This window comes from Trichogramma pretiosum, unplaced genomic scaffold (genome assembly GCF_000599845.2).
Source record: "Trichogramma pretiosum strain Unisexual culture from Peru unplaced genomic scaffold, Tpre_2.0 scaffold10, whole genome shotgun sequence".
Classification (NCBI taxonomy): domain Eukaryota; kingdom Metazoa; phylum Arthropoda; class Insecta; order Hymenoptera; family Trichogrammatidae; genus Trichogramma; species Trichogramma pretiosum.
This window is the reverse complement of record NW_019641652.1, coordinates 536,637-559,572: the sequence shown is the minus strand read 5'-3', so window position 1 is coordinate 559,572 and position 22,936 is coordinate 536,637. Positions and strand designations below refer to the sequence as shown.

Here is a 22,936-nt window from a genome sequence, read left to right as displayed (position 1 = left end):
GGTGTGTAAGTCTGCACCACCACCACTTCGATTGGGTATATATGGGCATGATGATGTTATTAGATATACAGGCAGGATTTTTGTCGGAATTTCTCGTACTTACGATTCCGTATGTATCGTTATACATCCTTACGACGTGGAGAAAGGTATTGTAGAAACAGGAGGGAGAGGGTGCGGTGTACGAGAGATTCTATGTTTATTACGTGTGCGTAAACGGAGCGCATATGTATCAGTAGTATCGATTCGCTCGGTGACGATTTTTATTTCGAGGACTCGTTAGAAACCACGACGAGTGTCCTGCGCATCGAAAACTGGGCAATCGTGTGTACAGGAGCGATCGATTTTTTTTTGTTTTCTTCTTTTGCTTAGTGGTTTTTTGGAGCTTTCGTGTATAATTCATAGACAGGCGAGGAGTCCACAAAAGCTCGGAACTGGCACGAATTGAGATCGATGATAAAAGAGAGAGAGAGAGAGAGAGAGAGAGAGAAAGAGAAGGCGAATCGGTAGTCGGTACAAGAGGGTGCGAAAAAAAGAAAATCAAAAATTTTCAGCCGTCACAGACACACAGAAGAAAGAAAGAAAGAAATGTTTTCAACGCTCTCTGTTTGGAAATCGATCAACAGCTGCTCACCACACACGCCTCGATAATAAACGTTAACAGTGCACATTTTTTCTTACTTCTTCTTCTTCATTTATTTTTTTTTTGTTATAAAAGTTGTATAATTCGTTCGGCGGAAAACTTCCGCAATGACAAAGTCGCATTACATACGAATGCATGTATATAGTATAACCGCGTACGAAAGAAAGAACACGCGGCACACTTAAAACCGTATCAATGATAAAGTGACGCAAGCGCAGCAATGCGCATCGTAAATGCACATCGAGGCAGGCAACGGTATTATTATTATTATTATATAGGTGTTGTTTCAAAATTTTTCGTTATCTCGACACTTGGCGCAGCTCGACACTTGGACAAGTTCTCGCGCGTACAATAAAATGCATCGTATCGAAAGACGATACAGTGCGGCGGCGGTACAGAAAATTCAAATCGTTCTTCAAGATAATCTACACATTATTAATTTTCGAAACGATTCGATGGGGAGGTCTTGACTCGACTCCTGTAATATAAAAGCCTGTACACACATCGGCACGATCTGGAGCGTATGCAACACACACACACACGTATATGTGGACGAAACTCGATTCGCGAGCTACTTTGCAATTTTTGCATTGTTTGCGACAAAACAAAAGCGACTTATGCGATACGCGCGTGAAAAAAAACACAGACGTTTATCGATTCTTTTTGTCACTCGCGAGAGAAAGAGAGAGAGATCGGCACGATAAAATCCATCTCTCTTTATTTATATTGTCCGGCAGCAGCAGCAGTGGTCAGGGCCGATACATACGTTTCGTGTATATATCGGGTCGAGCTTTTTCGATAGTTTCTGTCGCGTCGTCGCGATTCGCCACGTATAAGTACGCGTGTCATATACACGTTACATAAATATCGTGCATTTTGCCAACAATTACAACGATACAGCTGTGATACGCACCGCATTTGCGATCACATATACAAACACACGTACACACACGCACACAAACATGGGTTTATAAGTGGCGAACCGAGATAAAATTACCCATACGCAGGCACCCACTGTTCAGTCCTCGACGCGCTTCTCTCTCTCTCTCTCTCGCTTTTTCTGCTCTTTCGCACACACACGCACACACACACATGTATATAACATGTATATCTGCACCTTATCCGACACGAGTGCTTTGCCCTTTTATACAACGACATGAAATGCTCATTGCGTTAAATATTGCACGTATATAATATGTTACAGTATTGATTCAACGAAGCTCGGGGGGTGAATCGAGGCGATTTTAAAAGTAACAAAAGAAGACTCTTGAATCGCTCGCATTTCGATAGAATGAAAAAAGAGGAGAATTAGTACGAGTCGACTGGCGATAAACGGCCGTTTAATTGGTATATATAAACCGCAAAGTCGAGCGTCGACGGCTCAATTATTCAGGTGGCATTTATACCGAATGCGGCCTCATCGGTATACGAAAAACAGAAAAAATCTAAATCAATTGAAAAAACAAAATAATTCATCGTCGCACGATGATCGCGCTACTGCTCCTGCTTCTATATGCCTGTATATAAACGACGAGAAATACTGGTTGGCGACTCTGTCCGACGCACACATAACAATGCGCGCGTTCGTGTGTATAGGAAAATCGGCAACGCTGGTTTTGAAACAGCTGTTCGGCCGCGCGATACATATACACAGCACAGCAGCAAAAGCACAGGTTTTCTCGTGTGTTGGCCTGCGCCGCGACTGCTGCTGTATAGCTGACTTGTCAGTGTAAGCATGTGTGTGTGTGTGTTGAGAGAGAGGATATAGGCACCCGCCATTGGCTCGACAGGTCGTGCCCACCCCCGACAAAAAACCCTCTTCTACCATATATAAATTATACGAGCACACATATATTATATACGCAGATACTTCGCGGCATTGGGTCTTTGATAGCGCGAAAAACGAGACGATAGGGAAAAATGAGAGTGAAAAAACATGCAATAAGAGACAAAAAAGAAGACAGTGTATAGAAGCTCTAGCTTCCATCGAGATGGATCTCTCTATTATCGTATCGTTATTTTCCTCTGTAACGAAGTTAATCATACCGATAATGAGAGAAAGAAAGAAAGAAATACATCGAGTTGTAGACACGCAGGATTGTTTAACGATGCTAGATCGACTGTTGGGCATTTAATTTATACAAAATACACACAAACACACACATACCAGCACATTGCACCAGACTGACTGCACATCGGAGCGTGCGCGCACACCTGCGCGTTCGAGTTGCGGGAGACGCGCGGGGTTGGATGGCCATATTCAAGCTCGCGCTAACGTCAACGAACGCGAGGCTCTCTTTCTCCTGTCTGCGTTATAACGTCCGATTTTTTTTGTATAATTCTTTCTGACTTTGATACGCGTTTACTTTCCGCCCGCAAACTTATCGTGCGGTGCATTTGGCAATTTTTGAATCAGCTCCGATGTGCAAAAGCTCATAACCTCGAAACGCGCCTGTGCGAATTTACGCACGCACAATTATTATTTTTATATTTTTATATATAATACATAAAAATGAGGTAAGGAAAAAGAGATGCAGAATCGTCGATCGTTTTGCGATTACTTCGCAGGGGAAAGAGAAATACAAGTAAAGCACTACGTGTGTAGGCGAAGGGTTGTAAAAATGACTTACCGAGAGTAAAGGTGGAGCGAAGCTTTTGCGGGCTGCTCGTGCGTTTTCTTTAATTTTTTTTCTGTTTTTCGTTTTTTTTCGGTCTAATCTGCGGTTATACACGAAGATTGTTTATGTGTACAAAAAATAACGAGAGATGCACGTCTGCACCGTCGATACTGCTGCTGCTGCCACTGTTATACAGAGCTACGCGTGTCTCACTGCCTCTGCGGATAGTGTGCACATCTGCGGCCCCGTTCGTCGTTGGCTGCTGCGTTTTTGCACATATATTATATAGGTACACGCACTTTATTATACACACGATCTAACTCTCGAACGCCGAATTACGCGTATGTCGTGTGTGCGTATACGCGATCGATCTACCCTCGTTTATATCGATGTTTTTCTTTCTTCCGATCGCGATTATATTATCGCATTGCAATTTTTACTATAATATATAACTGGCATACTAAAGATGCACGAAGCGTGAGCTGCTGCTGCTGCTGCGGACGAAGACGCACCGCGCGACTCTGCGACTACTTAATACGGCAGAGAGACTCATGAGAGAGAACGCAGAGAACATAGACACACGCACACGAGAAACGATTGTAGGTATACATTATACACATAATTTTTTTAAATTGCCGATTCGTTTGTTGTGTCGCTCTTTCGCAAATACACCTATTGCGTGTACGAAAACAAATGCGTGAATTTTTCAACTACGACGATGATGATATTTTATAAAGGCGGATCGGTTACGTTCTCGTCGATGCGATAATTTTGAATCGTTCGATTCTGCACTGCTGCACCTCGCGCGTGCATAATTCGCACGCGAGCGATGATCGAAGTCGTCCTCGTGCCCGAGCTGTGTGTGTGTATGTTGGTATATGGCTGCTGCTGCTGTGGGGCATTTCAGTGCATAAATTACGGTCCGGAAATTGGCATATTTATATCGGAAACGCGCATTATGCGCAATAATTAAACTCGCGAGGCCCGATTACGTAGAAAAGCCACGGACTCGTGCGGAGACGCGACAAATATATATGATATTAATAATATTGTGAGAGTGTAAACAGAACTCTGCATTATCTTCGACGTTGAAGTTCGAATTTACGAACGAGCGAAATTTCGCTGCCGTGGCGCCACCTTCACGTCGTCGTTGTTGTTAACGTTATATACGAATTACGATCTACATCTAGTTCTCATCTTTTTTCGTTGTGTCCGATCTGACGAGTAAAGTTGACGAATAGTTTGCGGCGTTGTTGCTTTCATCCAATTACTTTTGCTTTCGTCTTTTTTGAATTTTCCAACGATTCTTGGTCCATGGATTTTGTATACTTTGGTCAAGAACTGTACGACTGGTGCGAGCGGTCTTACGCATTTATTTTGTTGTTGTCAATGTTTTTTCATTTCATACGCGAATGAGAAGAATAATTTCATTTTTTACGAGGCTCGTTTTCAACGTGACGTGGATAAAACAAAATGAAAAAATGTAATTTCAATATTGTCATCGATGAGTGAAGTTAAATTCTATTAAAGATCACAATTTTTTGTCTTGAATGCAGAACTCTGCTGCAAAATTTCGTGCCACAGCATCAGCGCGGCGCAGCTTGCTTACGCAGTTCGAAATTCAAACTTTAACTATACTGTGCAATAAAGGCAGTTGTAACATTTTTTCGATCATCAATCAAGTGACACATTTTCAACAATATACAAATGAATGAAGCACACAGCTATTTAATCTTTGTTACAAATTAACTTAATCGTTTAATAAAAAACTCTACCTAGTTTACTTAACTCTATAAAGGTACATTAAATACAGAAAAACAAAAAATTTCTTATCAATAATATTTAATAAAAAAACTAAAGAGTTACGGGTTGTTGTCGGTTGCTGTTTGTTCATTTACCACATTTTTGTTACTGAAAATTGAATACAATTTTAAGGATAAAGTTTTGTTAAACTTTTTTAAAATGTATACTCACATCAATTTGTAAATTTCTTCTTTTATATACATCTTCTCATCGCTATCAATCACAATTTTTTTTAAATACGACCTTATGCACTTAATTGTTTCGCTATTGACATACATACGACTCGACTATTCATTTTCACTCCTCTTCCATTTCTACCATACGAATCTTCAAGTCCGGCCGCCAGATGGCGCAGCACCGGAAAAAAGACGTCCCCCAAAGAGATAAACAATTCTTCAGGGTATTAGTACAAGCTACTTCATTGTGGTGGACAGCCATTGGATGACGAAGACTAACGGTCATAATAATTTCTTCTACAGGGCTTCGTGTCAAGTCTCGAACGTTCGCTCTTATTAGAATATCAAAAAATTAAACATAATACATATATTAAATAATTTCTGTATTGTCGAGTCAGACGATTTGATTTAAATAAAGGACTCGGGGGCAACATATGAGTCTGTGGGTCCAGGATGGGTCCAGGATGACAGGTCAAATTTCATGAAACTTCAAATAGATAGATTTTGAAATTCTGAAAATATCTTAACTCTAACGAAACAGATTGCTTTTTTCCTATGAAAGGGCCTGTCAAATATTTTATGTAGCAAAAATATATTTTTTCTGACATTGTTATGTGCGCTTATTGAAAATTGTATAACGTTTACAACCTATGTATGATGCCACACTTCGTTCCGGAACGTTTCTCTCAGCGCTTCTCTAAAAAAAGGAATCAATCGAAGACCTCGAAACCAATTTAAGTTTTTGTTTCACCCTTTCCTGCAATCAATATTCATCGAAAATTGATTATTCTTTAATAAGGCATACGAACGAGGAATTAAGTTTCTAAGAGATAACCGTGAAATCAAATCTTGTCATTTTTATTATTCAAAACGAGTAGAAAAAAATCTCGAAAGACCTTTTTTTCTTCTTCTGTTTCTTCTTTATTTTCCCATTCAGATGTTTTTGAATCATTTGTTCCTGGCACATTGTGTAATGTAATACATAAACAAGCTGTCAGAAATAATATTACCGAATCATGTTATGAATAGAAGCCCCCGCNGGGGGGGGGGGGGGCTTTAATTACGACCCCGTGACCCATACAAAAACTTCAACTTCAAATGTTGGAAGTCTTGACAGAAAGGTATGAACGAGTTGTGGATCCACCTGGTTTCAAAATTAATAAATAAACCGCAATATCACGACTATATTTCCAAAACCAATTTAGTCCGTGAAACGATGGGAAATTTTGGAAAATAACTATCCAAGGCTTAATTAATAGACACAGTAGAAATTTCGCTTGTATCATATTTATTAAATCGAGTAAAACAGAAAAAGGGCTATATGATAAACGATGAATTTTACAGTACTCATCAATCAGGTTACGAGCTTGTTTGACCAGAGAAGCTACAAAAAAGCATGCCATCGGCGTTTAACGGAGATATGTAAAGGTAGTCGAAAAAATTGATTTCCATTACTTAGACTACAAAAGATTGTAAAATGCTAAATTTTTTAAGAGATCGCAAGGAATAATGTACGCTGTTGAGTCCACGTTCGTCGCAACAAAAATCAAACGCTGAACCGATCTATTGCTTTAAATCCCAGATGACACTCGGTATTCAGAATGTATTGATAAAACTGAATACAATACGAATTCTTTCAAAAGTATACATCAAGTATTTCTATATAAAATATAAAATATACATGAATTGTACATAATGCGCTCTCAAACTATGCATTTAAGATACTAGTCATGAACACATTCTGAATGAACAAAATGATAACAAAATGAATACTTTGCGAATTCACGAAGTACTCAAAATGTAGACAATTTTTATTACTGAATTCAATTTTTAATAGTTTTAATAGACGACATTTTATTCGAAATAGAAAAAAGAGAGAGAGGGAAATTTTAGTTTTTCAGAGGGAACTCCTTGAATAGGTCAAGACGGCAATGGATAATCTAACTGCTATACTGTACGTGCTTTCATCAAGTTCGTGAACTATCGTGAATACATGGATGTACACGTAAGAGATGCAGTGACATTTTTCAAAAAAGAGTTTTTCTTCGGCACGTCGTACTGACGAAAGTCGAAGTAGATTGAGATTGACTCGGAGAAAGGCCATTTTGATTAGTACCCCTGAACAAGGCTCTTTCTCTTGCGGGTACGAGTTTTTGATGGCGTTCGCCACCTGGCGGTCGAGTCGGACGCCTCAAAGTAGAAAAGTGGGGGAAAATGGTGAGATGATGTAAAAATTTTGTGAAAGTTTAGATTCTGTACAAAATATGCGGTCCCAGCTCTCCTTGTGAGAACATATCGATGCCTCATATGAAGCTTCAAGTTTTGAATTTTATTTCTTTTACATCTTTTACATTTTTTGGAAATTTTCGATGACGGAACAATTACGAAAGTCATATCTTTTTTAATTCTTTTATTATTTTTATAACATTTATAACATTTTTATAACATTTTTATAACATTTTTATAACATTTGTTTAATTACATTTGTTTTTAAATTTTATTTGTTGTCCTGACTTTGGCCTGTAACCAACAAGATAATATTATATAAATCTTCGTTCCTCAGATGTTGTATGATCATTTCGCAACACTCGAGTGGCAGCCGATAATGTATGAATTCCCAGAAAGGATAAACTGCCCAACGCCGGAAAAATCGTTTCGATAGTTTCTCGCACAGATGAGTTTCACAAGCCTCCCTGTAATGATTTTCGGGCAGATAGCACAATTTGCGACATTTCCACAAATTGATGTAATCCGAATATGTTAATTGTTTTTGTGCCTCTTCGGGTCGTAACCGAATCAGATCGTAGAGCGACAGACTCTGACCTTCCGGTAAATCTTCGGTTTTCCTCGCTACCTCCTCGACCTGCTCGTCGTCCTTTGGAAGTATAAATATTTGTTTTGCATTCGCCGCAAACTCCTCATCGTCATCTAAAACTTTTTCAATATCCTGTTTCTCGAACATTTCGTACTTGGCGAACAATTTCATGATCGTCAGGACGTCGCTCTGGTCCAGTTCATATCCTCTTTTCTCAAGTCGTTCGATGACTCCAAGAACACCAGATGCTAATTTCAGATTACAATCATAATAATCATAACCACGCGGTTCTTTCAATCTCTCATCGAAGTCATTCTCAGTAGGAAAAACGAATTTAGACAAATCAGCCCCTCGATCGAAAAGTGGATCTATGGTATTCGTCAAGAGACTCGCTACAGCGTAATGAAGTGGTGTTCGACCTCGATTATCCAGAGGGTCGACCGGCACCGTTCGATTTTTTTCGTCGCAGATCTTGAAAAATACCTCCACTGTGTCATCGTCTTCCCATATTCTCTGGCAAATAATGTGCAAAGGCGTCAATCCATCAACGTCGGCTAAATTCGGGTTCGCTCCATTTCTCAGCAGCACTTTGAGATTCATCTCTTCGCCAGACTCTACGTGCGCGGCATAGTGTAGGGGTGTCCTACCTCGCTTGTCTAGAGCATCGATCCGCACGTCGAGCTCGATGAATTTCTTCACCATGTCTACAGTATCATAGTCCTTGCAAACAATGTGCAGAGGAGTCGTTCCTTCTTCGTCGGGCACATTTGGATCGGCGCCACAATCCAGGAGAAGATTGGCCACATTAAAACAATAACCATCTAGAGCCAAGTTTAGCGGCGGAGGAAGGCAATTTGGGTCCTGGCCGAGCTTGAGAAACATCTCGACGACTAAATAACAGCCATTCTTACAGGCGGCATGAAAATGAGTCATGCCCAATTCGTCGACGTAATTCACGTGGAACTTATTGTAGATTTTAAAGAGATCACGCATAATGCGAAAGTCATCATTTCTAGCCGCGATATGAATTGCTGTAGTGCGACGCAACAGTGGCTTGCCATCTTTATCAAATTCAGGCTCGTCCTCGTAAGAAGTCTTGATCGCAAACTTGATAAAATTGCCCCTTCTGAACTTGTGCTTACTCTTAACGTCCTCCGTGAGAAGCCAATCAATTTCTTCGGTTCGAAAAATGTCCCGGAGATTCGGAAGTTGGTCCGTCCAATCTTTGACCAAGGGATAAAGTTGATCGAGCAGTTTACGTCGCTCCTCTTCGATTTTCCAATCGACATTTCTTCTTAAGCTTTTCAATGTTTCTAGTTTCGTTGTGTAATCCAAACTTTCAACAGATTTATTATTGGACGCGGACATTTTTCTTATGCACTCACTCACAAACACGGTCACTTTTAAATGAAGATTTTTCCACAAAAATCACTGGTCTACGAGATTTTTTTCTTCCTTCTTTACACGGCGGCGTCAGAACTCATACTGACTCTATAAAATGCACTGAACACTCAATATATAGGCGAAGGGAAAGCTACGCCAGATGTGCGAGCATAAGATATGCGTCGTAATTGACTACTTTCATATATCTAGATTTTATTATTTACATGATATCATAAATATTAATAGCTCTGGTTTTGGACGCCATGTACGTGTACAGCAAAGATACCAAGCAGCTGCAGTCTTATAAAAACAGCGTTTTGCCAGATCTTGAAAGGTGATTCATCGATCACTTTCAAATTAAGATATTTCTAGAAAATGTATATTTTTCCTTCACTCGTACTCACTTACACTGAGATACAGTTAAGAAATATCTTAATAGTTAAAATATACCTATATGGGATATTCTCATTGTAAAGATCGTTTTTAACTGTTAAGAAATCCTTCTCTCAGTGTACATAGTTCCGATTCCATTTTTCCGATGTGACTCTTTGTCGTCTTTCTCAGCAGCTAGCGATAGTCATATCATAATAGGCGCTTTATCCTAGACGGGGAACTTTCGCTACGAGGCCGCGTATCGAAATCATAACAATAGTACAGCGAGGCATCTGTCTGTCTCTTTCTCGCATTAGGCAGACAACCGCTCACCTCAGTTCAACCTTTCAATGTAACGTTTCAACCCTTCATATCTTTCGAACATGCTCGGCGACCCCTATTAACACACCATTATATCATTGGAAAGCTTATAAAATTTACTTTCAGTCTTCAGTGATATAAATTTCAAAAAGATGGTAAATGTTCGTAGCTTATGGTGGACGAAAGACTGCGATTCCCCATAAGACACCATGTTTAATGTGCTAAACTTTGAATATGATTATCTCTCGCGTTTGTTCGGCAACCCATAATTTTTTTTTTTACCAATGAATTCGTTACCACAATAACTATCATGTGTTAAAATTTCACAAGCATGGTCGATATCATATACTTCGCAAATAAAAGAAACACATGGTTATTTGTTTATTTATTGTTAAAAATTAACTCAATCGTTTATTCAAACTCTCTACATCTTGTTTCTTTTCGACAAATATGTGCCATATAAAATCTTATACATTTATGCATCGTCGTTGTTGCAATTGGCTTGTTTCTTTTTTTTTTTTTATAAACGACAAGTGGTTCATATAAGTAAAAAAGTAGCGCTTCAATGCAGAAAGAAATGAACGACGCCTTTCGACAAGACTAAAAATCACCAATCACATCGATGCTTTCTAGCCGCCGATCGAGTGTTTCGTACGCTCGAAAGCCGTTAAAAACAAAAAAATACCTAAAAGAGCGTATAACATAAAACGAGCGAATCGTACGCAAAAATCGCTCGCTAGACAACGGTATTGATCTCGGCCTCGCTGCTGCTGCCGCCGTTGCGTCTACGCACCAGCCAGGGTATGACGTAGAGCATGGAGCCGCTGATGGCCAGAGTGACGCCGGCCACGTGGAAGGCGACGTCCGCCACGACGAAGTGGTCGATGAGGAAGCCGGCGAAGGGCAGACCGGCGAACGAGCCCGCGCCCAGGGCGGCCAGCACCAGGCCCAGCGAGTCCGTGAAACGGTCGCGCTCCACGAGATCAGCCAGGCAGACGGAGGTCAGGGTGACGAAGCCGCCCGTGGTGAAGCCGAAGACCGCCGCGTAGATGGCCATCAGCGGGAAGTTGGCGCAGAACGGGCTCAACGCCGTGGCTGTGATAAAGAGTCGTGGTGCGATTAGAGAAATGGTAGACGTAAAAATTTCCCAAGTACAAAAAAAAATCGAAAATGTTGTTTTTTTTCATAAAGTTTTTATAAAGTGATAATTTTATAAAATCGATTTTATAAAAACTTTATAAAATTTTTTTACTTGGGTTTATGAAAGATCTTGCGTGTTTTTGACGAGAACTGGTTCAAAATAAGGAACTTTGAATCAATATATTATTTAGGAAGATTAACGCATTTCAAATTAGTAACGAGGACTAGCACGTTTTATTGCATCGTGTGTGAAAAGAATTACTTAATATTTGGTGGAAAAAATCATGTGAGTGAGTTTCAAGACCCCACTTGATTACGAATTATGTTGATCCAAAAACAATAATGTCCAAATGAACCAAATGTAAATAGAATACGAATAGTATTCATGCACCTTGCAAAGTAATTACACGTTGAGATGTCGAGATTGTCCTTTCTCTGATATCTATGTGTTGAATATAAATTTTTGTCTCAAACAATTGAACGCGTCTAAACTTGTTAGTTTTCATTAGAAGCCCCAACGGAAATCGATTTTTTTCATATAAATATTATTACACTTTTTTAAACTGAAATCAAAGATCAAATATTGGACGATCAATTTTCGTAAGGAAATTGCTGAAACGTGCTAGTTGTTGCTATTTAAATTTGGAATGTGCTTCTTTCGAAATGAGAATTTAAAAAAGTTCTATTTTTTATCATAAAACTATCGGGGTGCGTTAGTCTTCGTTACGAATTTGATATGTGTTACTCTTTGTAAAAAACATCGAAATATGGAAATAGTCTAACAATCTTTTTTTCCTTTATACTTTCAGTCAAAATCTCGCGAGAGCTTTCAAGATAAACCAGCTCTTACGTAAGAATTTTTATCGTCGAGAACGACGCGAAGCTTATTACTTACCGATGCCGCAGACGAGCAAGCAGCTGTTGTAGACGAGGAGTCGATCGACCCAGGGCTTGTTGGCGCCCCAGCCGATGCCGGCGCGGCCGACGACGTTGGCCACGCCGATGACGATGAGGAGGGTCGACGCCTGGCTCATGCCGTGCTGCTCGGCGAGCTTCTCCATGAAGACGTAGGGCACGTTGTAGCCGACGTTGGTGAAAAAATTGGAGAACATGTAGATGAGCAGGACGGGATCGCGCAGCAGCGCGAGCTTGAGCTTGCTCTTATCCTCCTTCTTAACATCTCCCTCCTGTAACGGTTTGTTGTTGGTAGTAGTAGTAGGTGGCAGCTGCTTGAGCGGCTTGAACACGAAGGCGAGCACGATGCAAACGAGTATGATGCCCGAGAGCACGAGCATGACCCAGCGATAATCGCCGAAGCAGACGAGCAGGTAGCCGATGAGCGGGCCGTAGACGACCGTGCCGAAGCCCGAGCCGCACACGCCGATGCCCGTGGCCAGGGTGCGATTCTTGTCGAAGTACTTGGAGACCGAGTCGATGGCCGTGAGATAGATGAGGCCGAAGCCGAGACCCGTGCCCACGCCACCCGTCACGTAGACCAGCGCCAGCGATCGGGCGTAGGCCGTGGCGAAGAGGCAGCCCGCAGCCAGCAGGGTGCCCACGATCGTCGTCGCGGTCCAGCCGAGCTTCTTGATGAGGTAGCTCGAGAGCGGACCCGCGCAGAAGGTCGTGCCGACGAGCAGCGAGGCGACCCACGAGGCCGCGTGCTGCGTCACCTCGAATTGACGCACGTACTCCTTCTGGAAGAAGCCGTACGAGTACACCACGCCGTCGGCTGTAAACATGCGGATGATGTTAAAGAAAATTAGTTGAAATCAAGTGGTTGAGTTTTATATTTCAAAATTGTAACGTACAGTATAAAAGGCGTGCTAATAGTGTATCAAATTTTTATCGAAATATTTTCGATGTCACGAGATTTTTCCTTCGCAAATTGCTGAACGTCAGATTTATATTTATAAGCTTGCATTCGTGAATTATCAGTGAGAGGTGTGGGTTGAGTCCTTGGCCAATGCCACTTTTTTTCAGTGCGCGCATCAACTACAATCGGTACTTTTTATCGCGCATAAAGTGTGTTATTAAAAACTCTCTCCGCGAAAAATAATGATATCCATTTTGGTCATTTATTGTGATATTTTGAAGCTTACTCGACCCGATCAATTTTCTTGATGAATTAAATATCATTTTTGATGTAATTTTTTCTATGCATGTCAAGAAGAAAAGCATTGTTTGTTGAAAGAATAACGAAGCGATGCCATATAGTACATTGAGAAGCTTTCGAATTAAAAGTTAGAGAAAGTAAGGTAGTATTTACTATGTTGCATTTTTAATAGATAAGGAGTAAAAATTACTATGCAGTATTGTGATTTCTCTCATTTACGATACATTAAAATACATAATCGACTTATGAATTGTTATTTTTCTTTGTAGATAAAACTCATCAAGTTAGCTGATAACTGGTTAATTTTGAGTGGGTGATTATTTATGAGTCCACTTAAAATCAGTACTTCAACGTTGGTCATAAAGAAATTTAAACGCTTGAATCAACAAAGATAAGATGGAGAATATTTTATGGAATTGAGCGATAAATTTCTGAAGCGACCAATTTAGGTATTCATTAAAATCATACTGTTACCTACTAATTAAAATAAAATTAGAAGAAGATACTGCTCCGTAATTAAAAGAAAGATCTTAGTTATTATCAAAAAATTTTATCTAGTCATTACAGTCTTCACTTGAGTTTTAAAAAAAATGATGAATTTCGTTTACTTAATAACGATACTTGCTGTAACATTTGGAGCATTAAAATGCATTTTTAATATTCCTCGTTATGATACGATTCAAAACAGCTTCGAACCACAGATAGAATAATTCAATACTTCTATGCGATCGCAACGACGGTCAAAGATGAGGATAATAAATATTTGGCCAATGAAGAATTTAAGAAATATTCATAACTACAATCATTTCCTGTAATCGTAGCTTAATCGATAATTGAGTGTAGAAAATCTTTGATAAATGTCACTAAGCAATTGAAAAGCCGATTGGGGCTGAACGAAAAATTAATTTCTGTACAAATACTTGAAAGGCCATTAGAACCGAACAAATACTAAAGAAAGAATTTCTTTTTTTTCTTTTAATTTTACGTTCTTTATTTTTTTTGTGGTTACGCAGATATTCAAACTTTCAATAGAATATTATTATTTGATTGCAGGGACTGCCTCACAATTTCACGCTACTTAGTTTATTAGGGTTTCTGATGAGGTCGACGTAATATCGGCAAAAAAACATGGATTTTTTATATAATTATCGGTACCAGACTTTGACTTATATCATCATTTTGTACTTTGACACTTGCAGATCGGCGGATAAAGCTACTCGCCATCTAGTAGCGAAAGCTCAAAGTAGTACGATCGTATTTCAAGTGGTTCGAAACTGGAATGCATTTTTTGTAATTTTCAGAGAAATTCAAATGCGCTTGATATTTACGCCACGAAAACTCGACATCGCAACGATCGGCGCAGATCTTCGCCTTGGATCGCATCGTATAATAAAATTCTTAAATTTCACCGCGGCATTCCGCGCTGATTCAGAGTTTATTTTTTATTTTCAGCGGTCGATCGTCGCTGTCGCTGCTGCTGCTGCGCGCGTAAAGTCGACGCATTCGAAAACAATATATCGCGTTACATATATTATTTATACGCGCGCGTGTGCGGGGGTTTTCTAATTAACGCGCGTCGCGTCGCTATTACTGCTTATCTCTCGTGTATTAGATTTCGCGCGATCACGCGTTCCGCTAATTGTATTCTAATGTAATATACGCGGCTACTTTTTTCTTTTGTCTAAAATTAATTCAAGTCGAAAATAAATAATAATACTCACTCAGCAGATGAACCATGAAGCAGGCGAACACGACGACCCATCCCCAGCCACCGTCGGGCGCCACCGACGACGTCGTCGAGATATCGGCGGCGACGATCTCCCTATTGTTCTCGGGGACGAGGCTCAACGGCGGCGACGGGGGGCTGAGCCGCACCACCACCGCCTGCGCTTTGCCGTTCTTCTGCTTCTCGTCCGGTATGTGTCCCATGATGTGTAGAATTCTCTTCGAGCGCGCTACGATACACTTGTATTATTATTGTGATTATTCCGTCTCTCTCTCTCGTTCTCTCCCCGTACGGTTTTGGCAGACTTTCGTGTGTGTATATATATATTATAATGGAATGTATATATAAATGCTGTATATACCAATGGGCACGTGCGCTTGGCTGTTGCGCCGGCCTGTGTGTGTATATATATGATGCAACAACGATGTTTCGCGATCGCGCGAAAAACTTTTTTGGACACTCTTTCGAGCCGTGCGCTCTACTAGACAGAGCGTAACACAATGATGACAATTCGATAATCACGCACACGAACTCTCGAGTCAAGTGGTACGAACGTAATCAAAACGGAGCTCGTTCCGATCGTCCGTTCGATTTTCTATACACTAGAAAATATAGCTATTCTCTTTTTGTCAAAATTTGATTCACAGCGTCCTCGATATCAGGAAGAAGAGGCGTCAAGTCGAGGGCACCACGCGTGTCATAGAGTCAGCAGGGGAGCTTCGCAATTGTCGATGCTGCTGCTTATCCGGCCGCAAGTACCGGAGCTTTTCGTAATTGTTGTTGCTGCTGCTGTACGAGGATATTTGTCGCGGGGGCTGCAGGCTGGCCAGCTCCACATATTTCTCTGCTGCTGCTGCTGCAACGCGACGGCTTTGCTGTCGTTGGATTACGTAGATACGATGCTGCTGCGATTTGCCTTTCGTCGCTATATATATATGAAAAGGGCAACGATATATAAAAATCGGTTAATAATCGACACTTGATTTTTTATTCGTCGAGTGACACACGCGCTGGCGCGTTGCAGGTATGATGCAAGCGTGAGAAACTTTACAAGGTGTATATATGTGGAGACGACCCGTGCGCTGCGCGTATGGCATGCGGCTCTATACTGACGCTCGACCGAGAGCCAAAAGTATATAAATAAGCGCGACGGACACGAGCTGTTATAATCTGCGCGCGCGCCTGTGCTTTCGCATATTATACCCTCACCCAATATCGATGTGTGTGTGTAAGTATTTCTTTCTCGCTCTCTCTACTAGAGATATATGGTCGTATACGTCACGATTTGGATGTATGCCTGTTGTGCTGCTGCTGCTGCTGCATGCGTCAGACTCGGCTATATACACTTCCCGCAGTCTCGATGTTCCGCGTGTTATTTCGTCCATTACAATGATGGGCATATATGATGATGTAATGGAGCACGATGGCACGAGGTATATCGAGAGGGGGCGACTCATAGATATAGCCCAAACTATCGTTGGTCGATCGTTAGTTAAAAATTAGCACGCGCCGCGGAGAATTGACTGATAAGCGCGATGAGTGTGATTTTTATTGCCGTATATATATCTTGTTTTCTCTCTATCTTTCGTCTATTGTCGACTTCCATCGTAATAAAAAAAAAATAATGGGTACAGTTTATAGATAAACAGAATTATAATTGACGAGGTATACATCCATAAATCGCTAACTACCGGAATATAGATATATTTGAATATAATTGCGAATTCAGTGCCTGGCGCGGTTATATACGTGCTCGCAGACACACGCGCGTACGAAATTCCGCAAATATTTCATTGTAAACGCTAGATCGTCAACAGATGTGTATATCATTTACTCGAGTATTTTATTTCGTTCGGAGTCACGAGTTTGCTGCTTTTGCCTTTTTTTTTTCTTTAATGTACTTGAAAATAATTTTGATTGACACCGATAAAAATAGAACGAGTCATAAAAAAAAAGCTCGGCCATAGCCATATGCGTAGCGCTGTGGTGTACGCATCGTATAATACACATATATATGAAATTGCTCGAAACGTCAACGAAATCTCTCTTGTTAATATAGCACGCGTCCAAGTCGTGTGCAATTAAACGCGACGACGACGAACAAAGGCAAGAGTAAAATGATCGAAGCGAGCGATTGTCGCCGCAGCTTCGAGGCGCGTATCAAAAGGCATCGGCGCGGCTGGCCGAGCGACCGAAATACATTCGATACAAGTACGCATAATTGATGTGCGAACGAAAATACGCCCGCGTGTGCACGAGTCCGCGTGATTTCTGTTGTTTCTTTTTTCAATTTGTTATTTCTATAATTATTAATTTCAAAACTGTACAGCTGTTTTTTTTTTGAGCTTCTATGATATAATTTTCGATTTTAAATCGAATAGGAGATTGGAATCGAGAGAGAAAGAGATTGAGAGATAAGCGAAAGCGACGACGCGTTAATTATTGATAGAACAGCACGTAAATGTGCATAAAAAGATTTATTGATACTCTGCCACTCGAGTCAATAAGAGAGTTTGATAAGGATGAACTTGACATTCAGAAAGAAAAAAAAATTTAACAAATGCAGTAAGCAGTTCTATTGTACAGTTAACATGAATTATACAACATTTTTTTAAATCTTCTTTTAAAATTATATCTTCGATGATTTTATATCTAATTATTCAAAGGAAGAATTAATAATAAGTAAATTTACTAAACAACGACAAAAAATACTGGCAATTCATCGGCAAAGAGCTTCCTCCTACTATAATGCCAATAAAACAAGCACGAACCTCATATTTGAAAAGAATACTTGAAACCATGGCCATTAGACGAGAAAACCAATTTTTTAAAAGCCATTTTACTTCGTGTACGTCTTGGCATCTTCTTTCTCTCTCGCGTCTAATGTGCACTGTGTATAGTCTGTGAGTCAGAAAAAATGACTTTAAAAAATAATTTCGGCGATTTCGAATACGCAGTAAGTGGTCGTATTATTGTGTAACTCATAAAGTCCTCGCTCATAGCGCGGAGAATCAGGGGACTCGTACATTGAATCACACTCCCTCGCGTAAAGAAATACACACTCGATATTAACAATAACGACTACCATGTTTCCGAGAGCGACTCGCTGGAGAAGGTGACGATGATTAATTGAGGTAAACATTGGATTTGCACACACTTTGGGGAAAGACACAGCCACATTGACATTATTTTTATTCTAGAAAGTTGCAGCATCAATTTGTACACTTGTCAAATGAAATTATAAACGCTCTCAATTATTTCATCGATGAAATAACTAACAGACTATTCAGCGGGTATGATTGAAAAAAAGTTATAGTTACTCGTTATAAAAATGCATTATTTGTATCATTAAAAATTTATAATTGCGTCTCCCTTGACATCATACGCAACTGCGCATGCTGGCGATTCACGAAGAAAATTGGGTGGTTCTTCACCTTCACTCGTTGCGAGTCACGAGCTTTTTTTTGACTTGGCTCCAGTTTTTTTTTTTTGACAACGATCGTTGGTATCGACAAACTAAACAATTATAGCATCTATCGGTAAGATTGTCTTTGCGATTTTTCTTGGATTTTTTTCTTCTTCCAATCGAATTCGATGTAGGCTTAGATTTCCTTTTGCTCTCGTTGGTTGATTCATCTTTGCGGCATTTGTGGACTGTTTCTCGATGTCGTATCAAACCGCTTTGAATGCTAAATGTCTGCTGGCACTTGTCGCATGTGTAATCTTTGCAGCCATTGTCTACTATTAATTGGTGTCCAACAACATTTTTTTGATCCCCGAATTTTTCTTCGTTCCTATCGCATGCTAAATCCATGATCGAATTTTTCAAATCACCTAATTTCTGCTCGCCTTTGTCGATTGCGTAGTCTTTGGGACTTTTGTTTGCAGCTTCGTGAACCTTCAGGTGCAAGATTAAGCTTGATTTGCGTCCAAATTTCTTCTGGCAATGGTCACATTGGTAATGATCTTCGCGATCTTCGCGCACTAGGGTCTTTGGGTGTCTGATCGATTTCATTTCAAGTCCGAATTTCTTCTCGCAATAGTTGCTTTCAAAATCTTGGTGACTTTTGTGGACTGTCTTTTGGTGTCTAATCAATTTCGATTGGTATCCAAATTTCTTTTCGCACTTGTCGCATGGGTAATCTTTGCGACTTTCGTGTATTGTCTTTTGGTGCCGAAACAAATGTATTTTTTGTCCAAATTTCTTCTCGCATTTGTTGCATGAGTAGTCTTTCCGTCCATCGTGAACTGTTCTTTGGTGATCGATCAAATGTGATTTTTGTCCGAATTTTTTCTCGCATTTGTCACATTCAAAATCTTTGCGTTTTTCGTGGACTAACTTTTGGTGCTTAACCATGTCTGATTTATATGCAAATTTCTTCTTGCACTTGTCGCATGCGTAATCTTTGCGACCTTCGTGGACTGTTTTTTGGTGAATGCGCAAACACGGTTTGTATACAAATTTCTTCTCGCACTTATCACACGCATAATTTTTCTGACCATCGTGAACTGTTTTTTGGTGGTAGAGCATATGCGACTTCTGTCCAAATTTCTTATCGCACATGTCGCATGCGAAATCTTTGCGACCTTCGTGGACTGTTTTAAAGTGGCTTATCAAATTGCTTTGTATCCCAAATTTCTTTTCGCATTTGTCACATGCATAATCTTTGCGACCTTCGTGGATTGTATTTTGGTGCTGCAACAAATTATGTTTGTATCCAAATTTCTTCTCACACTTGTCACACGAATAATCTTTGCGATCTTCGTGTACTGTCTTTTGGTGCTGCAACAAATGATGTTTATATCCAAATTTCTTCTCACACTCGTCACATGCGAAGTCTTTGCGACCCTCGTGCACCATCTTTTGGTGAGTGAGCAAATAAATTTGCCGCACAAATCTTTTCTCGCACTTGTCGCATGAGTAGTCTTTGTGACTTTTTTGTACTGTCTTTTGATGTCTTATCATATTTTCTTCCTGTGCAAATGATTCCAGAAAAATATCACGAACTACTTTCGATTTTTTTTTACTAATATTTATGTCGGTGACTCGGGGTTAACGTCACGAAATATGAACAAATATAATTTAATTTATGGTATAACACGTCTCGTTTCGACGTTATAGACAAAACTCATCCTATAATTTGTTTGGCTAGAAACATGCTAAGTGTTGAAGAGGCGCTTTCATGACTGTTTATAATCGTGTTGTTGACAATCAAATTTAAAATCTCTGTATTTGTATATTGTCCGCATATCTTTGAATCATGTCAAAATGTCTTGCTTAGCGATGATTGGAAAAAATTGTCTAATTTCATAAAACCAAGTACTTAAAAAAGTTCCCAGTAATATACAAAGTACATTCTTTCATTTATTACTGTATAATAATACATGGATCAATTCGAAATTTTTTAAACTTATCTGCGTGATCGGTTATTAGATTTTCATTATGTGTCAGGGATTTTTGCACATTATCAAAATGAGTCAAAAAGTCTTACAAGAGCCCTTCGTGTCGTTGGGTGACCACATGTCTTGAACATTTTTTTATGGTCACTTGGTACCCAAGGATGAAGCCCCTTACAGTTAGTTTGATCCAATTGGCCTGTAAACAACACTTTTATGAATGATGAATATTTAAATATTATTCAACATTGATAAATACCATATAATAGCGTATCATGGTATCAGGCTAAAACAGTCAAGTCCAACTGACTGAAAAGTATTGGTACTTGGAACATGGAAAAAATAGTTTTAACGCAGCATCATTGATGAGGTAATCTGATTCTCAAAACATGGAATTCACTTCTATTCAGTGTCAGAAATTAGTGAAAAAGGAGGAACGGTGAGTTTAATAATATAACAATTTTTTCCATATTTTATATCAGTATTTATAGAAAATTACATTAGTTTTAGCTCAAATTGGAGTGTTTACTCAAACAAATTTCGCGCTCGTGCAAAACGTTCTGCGATAAAAATTTTTGTTCACGTAGAAAAAATGGTTTAAAATGCTCAAATGCATGTCTTCATTGCGATGAAGAATGTTGCACTAATCTGCCTCTGGCAAATTATGATATCGAAGACGATCTGGAAAAAGTTGATCTCAATGAATCTATAATTGAAAAAAACGCGACGATTCGATGTCCTATAGTGTCGAAAATGTTGATATGGAAATAGAGATAGAAATGTAAGTGTGTCAGTATATATTTACATTTCTCTAAATTTAAAATGATTGATAACTTTTGCATGAATGTATGCATGCAATTTTTATATTACACGTGTTTTATAAATAAATAAATTTACTCTGCAACTTATAAATTCAAAATTTCAAAATTTAATAAACTTTCCGAATCCGGTGTTAGATTTTAAAAATATACCAAACAGAAGAGAATGTATGGATAGATGTATCAAAAAAAAATATTTTGTGCTCTTATATGCCTAGAACTAGACTTACTCTACTGCGCGAGCGGCGATCTCAATCGACGCCACCTACCGGTGACTAGTTCAAACATGTCATTACACCCGCTCGGATAATATCCTCTTGAGACGCTGCTCGATGGCCTGGCCGCTCCTGTGCCCCGTCGCTGCACTGTCTCAGTCGATTATCGTGTTGAGCCGGTGGGCGAATCTTCGGCACGGCGCACGGCCGCCGCCTCGTTCATCACCGGGATATCCCGTTGCCCTTGACGATGGCCCGTGCCAGGCGGAGCAGTCGACGCTGGTCCGCTGAGAAATCGGCTCCACTGCGCCGCAACTCGACGTCCCCGAGGGCCGACCACAACTCGGCGGTACGTGTGCTAGCCCGCCGGGTCGAGATTCGCCCGGAGACTGCCCTCGAACTGGATCGGCTCCTGTAGTACGATCAGTAACTTAATTGTAAACAATATGATCATAAAAGACTAGGACATTGTCTCTCGAACACTGAACACGTGTATAATAAATTTAAATTAGTTTTAACGTTGTGTTTCCCGATGAAACAATACATAATACCAAAGGCAGGTTTATCATAAGCACCAAAATGGATAAAAGCGAGAAGAAATCCGAGCAAGTTATTTCGGAAAATAATTCAAGTGAACATGACATTGTTGTATCAGACAACAAACAATACGTTTATAATATTTGTCAAGAGACATTTACACTAGAATCAAGCAAAACACATCTAGACACAGCTCACAATAATAAAAAAAAGTATGCATGTGACAAGTGCGAAATGAAATTTGAGTTCCGAAGTCATTTAAGTAGACACCAAATATCAGTACACAAAAGCCACACAGATTTTTCATGCGACAATTGTGAGAAAAAATTTGTGAAAAAATCGAATTTATTTACGCACCAAAAATTGTTACATAAAAATGGCGAAGATTTGATGTGCAACAAGTGTGAGAGGAAATTTGAAAATAAATCAACTTTACTAAAGCACAACAAAATATTCCACGATGTTTTCAAAGATTACTTATGCGAAAAGTGCGCCAAAAGATTTGCAAGTAAGAAAAGTTTACTCATACACTTAAAAGGAGTCCACGAGGGTAGCGAGAAGTTCACGTATAAGTGCGGGAAGAAATTTGTGGATAATAGCAATTTGATAAAACATAAAAAAACAGTTCACGAAAGTTACAAAGACTACGCGTGTGACAAGTGCGAGAAAAGGTTTGTGCGGCAAATTTATTTGCTCACTCACCAAAAGACGGTGCACGAGGGTCGCAAAGACTTCGCATGTGGCGAGTGCGGAAGTAAATTTACACAAAAACAGAATTTGCTCACCCACCAAAAGATAATACACGAAGGTCGCAAAGATTTCGCATGCAACAAATGCGAGCAGAAGTTTGGACACAAAG

At 39.8% G+C, this 22,936-nt stretch overlaps 3 protein-coding genes across 3 annotated transcripts in view; all 3 read right to left on the bottom strand.

The window, feature by feature from the left end:
• LOC106656441 (E3 ubiquitin-protein ligase TRIP12) overlaps positions 1-3,307 on the bottom strand; it is a 35,860-nt gene extending 32,553 nt beyond the window's left edge. Inside the window, exon 1 of the mRNA XM_023459953.1 lies at positions 3,271-3,307. The gene's annotated coding sequence lies outside the window, so the exon portion shown is untranslated. The remainder of the gene's footprint in view (positions 1-3,270) is intronic.
• Positions 3,308-10,498: 7,191 nt separating this feature from the next.
• On the bottom strand, positions 10,499-16,248 carry LOC106656425 (monocarboxylate transporter 13-like). The gene is made up of 3 exons (XM_014377385.2): positions 15,106-16,248; positions 12,164-13,000; positions 10,499-11,223 (listed from the first exon to the last, which is right to left on the bottom strand). The coding sequence occupies exons 1-3, from the start codon at positions 15,311-15,313 to the stop codon at positions 10,865-10,867; spliced, it is 1,404 nt and encodes a 467-aa protein (XP_014232871.1). The 5' UTR covers positions 15,314-16,248; the 3' UTR covers positions 10,499-10,864.
• A 2,298-nt stretch (positions 16,249-18,546) lies between these two features.
• On the bottom strand, positions 18,547-19,125 carry LOC106656379 (zinc finger protein 28-like). Its single transcript, XM_014377327.2, has one exon. It carries the CDS (start codon positions 19,123-19,125, stop codon positions 18,547-18,549), a length of 579 nt encoding a protein of 192 aa, XP_014232813.2.
• Between the last annotated feature and the right edge of the window lie 3,811 nt (positions 19,126-22,936).

Bases quoted from the DNA above. Each gene is read 5' to 3' on its own strand.
- LOC106656425 (XM_014377385.2), bottom strand. From the start codon at position 15,313: ATGGGACACATACCGGACGAGAAGCAGAAGAACGGCAAAGCGCAGGCG. The intron at 13,001-15,105 runs GTGAGTATTATT...GCATGTTTACAG, and splicing joins CTTCATGGTTCATCTGCTGA to CCGACGGCGTGGTGTACTCG. The intron at 11,224-12,163 runs GTAAGTAATAAG...TCTTTATCACAG, and splicing joins CTTGCTCGTCTGCGGCATCG to CCACGGCGTTGAGCCCGTTC.
- LOC106656379 (XM_014377327.2), bottom strand. From the start codon at position 19,125: ATGAAATCGATCAGACACCCAAAGACCCTAGTGCGCGAAGATCGCGAA.